This window comes from Rhagoletis pomonella, unplaced genomic scaffold (assembly GCF_013731165.1).
Source record: "Rhagoletis pomonella isolate Grant_MI unplaced genomic scaffold, Rhpom_1.0 Rhpom_scaffold_00001, whole genome shotgun sequence".
NCBI classification, from domain to species: Eukaryota; Metazoa; Arthropoda; class Insecta; order Diptera; family Tephritidae; genus Rhagoletis; species Rhagoletis pomonella.
This window is the reverse complement of record NW_023458555.1, coordinates 17,398,193-17,399,696: the sequence shown is the minus strand read 5'-3', so window position 1 is coordinate 17,399,696 and position 1,504 is coordinate 17,398,193. Positions and strand designations below refer to the sequence as shown.

The 1,504-nt window shown below is 36.8% G+C and overlaps 1 protein-coding gene across 1 annotated transcript in view; it reads right to left on the bottom strand.

The window, feature by feature from the left end:
- The window catches only part of LOC118738015 (pickpocket protein 19), a 7,281-nt gene extending 6,058 nt beyond the window's left edge, over positions 1 to 1,223 (bottom strand). The window contains exon 1 of the mRNA XM_036468926.1: positions 1,132 to 1,223. Within this exon, the coding sequence (XP_036324819.1) occupies positions 1,132 to 1,223 (92 nt within the window). The remainder of the gene's footprint in view (positions 1 to 1,131) is intronic.
- Positions 1,224 to 1,504: the final 281 nt, after the last annotated feature.

The following is a 1,504-nucleotide window of genomic DNA, read 5'->3' as shown; positions in this document are numbered from 1 at the left end:
GAATATGAATATGAATATGAATATGAATATGAATATGAATATGAATACGAATATGAATACGAATATGGATCTGAATATGAATACGAATACGAACGTGAATATTATTATTAAATGAACATGAATATAAATATAACTAAGAGTATGAGTAACAATAAGTATAAATATGAGTAAGAGTAAGAGGAAAAGTATGAGTATATGCGTACGAGTATGAGTATGAGTTTGGGTATGAGTATGAGTATGGGAATGAGTACATGAATATAAAAATAAAATATGATTTTTAATTTAGTTAAGCATTTGAATATACACACACACACACACACTGTTTTTTGGCTTACTTTAATTCCCCTCTTACTCACAGTGCGCCAGCTCAACAACCTTGGATTGCCTCACAACGAAAAAAAAAACAATGCATTCACGTGAGAATTGCAATTAATGTTGAAAAATTTTTTCTATATCAATGCAGCGCACAACAGGACGCGACAGCAGTTGTTGGTGCTGTAGTTGCAGTTAGCGAGACACTCCAATCTGCATGATGCCTTCCGCACCATGCCTTTGCATCCTTTCCGTTTGTGCAATGCCAGAGTATGTCATATTTTACAACGCCACATACCACACACACACACATACAAATATTTTAAATAAATAAGTTCCGCTGTCAAGCGTATGTATATGGTGCGCAACTACATAGAATCAACAGCAACAACGCCAATTGCAACAATATACATACAGAGACAAGTTAAAAGTGGCGGTTACATGGCGTATACGTAACGTCTGAATAAAAGCAAATAAATAAATTTTCGTTGGTAAGTGGTGGTTAAGTGAAGTTAAAAGTGTGAGTTAATGAATGCATACATGGAGTAGTGAGTGAATGAGTGAACGTGCGAACGAGTAAATGAGTGAGCTATTCAAGTGGAAGCGTGAAGGAGTGAATAGATGTATTGTTACCAACGTTCACACACACACACATGTGTGTACATACATTCATACTCGCACGCGTAACTCAAACAAACAACATGATAAGGTACTTAACGCTAGCTGCAATTATGCAATTAGGCTCTGTTGTTTATTTTATATCAAAAACACTTAAAAGCAATTATACGCTTGCACCTATAATCACACATACACACACACTAGGGTTTGCATGCTGACGACGAGTCGACCGTTGTAGGCGGTAAAAGTGCTGGAACATGCGGACGCACACAGCTGCTATGATCCATTGACATCTGTCGCACATACACACACACGCGCGCGCGAAAGTCTGCATACATACATACACATTAACAGATGAACTCAACGCGCTCACTTGGCATTCGTGCAAAATGAGGAATTAATATGGATTTGTCAATTATTAATGAGCGTCGAAAGCGCCTGTACGTGTGTAATTTATGAATTTATGCAACATGTACATTTATCCACATATGCATATGTATAAATGGTAAGCCATGTGGAAAACCCTTTACACATAAAACCATACATGCATACAGTTTTACAACAATAACACATT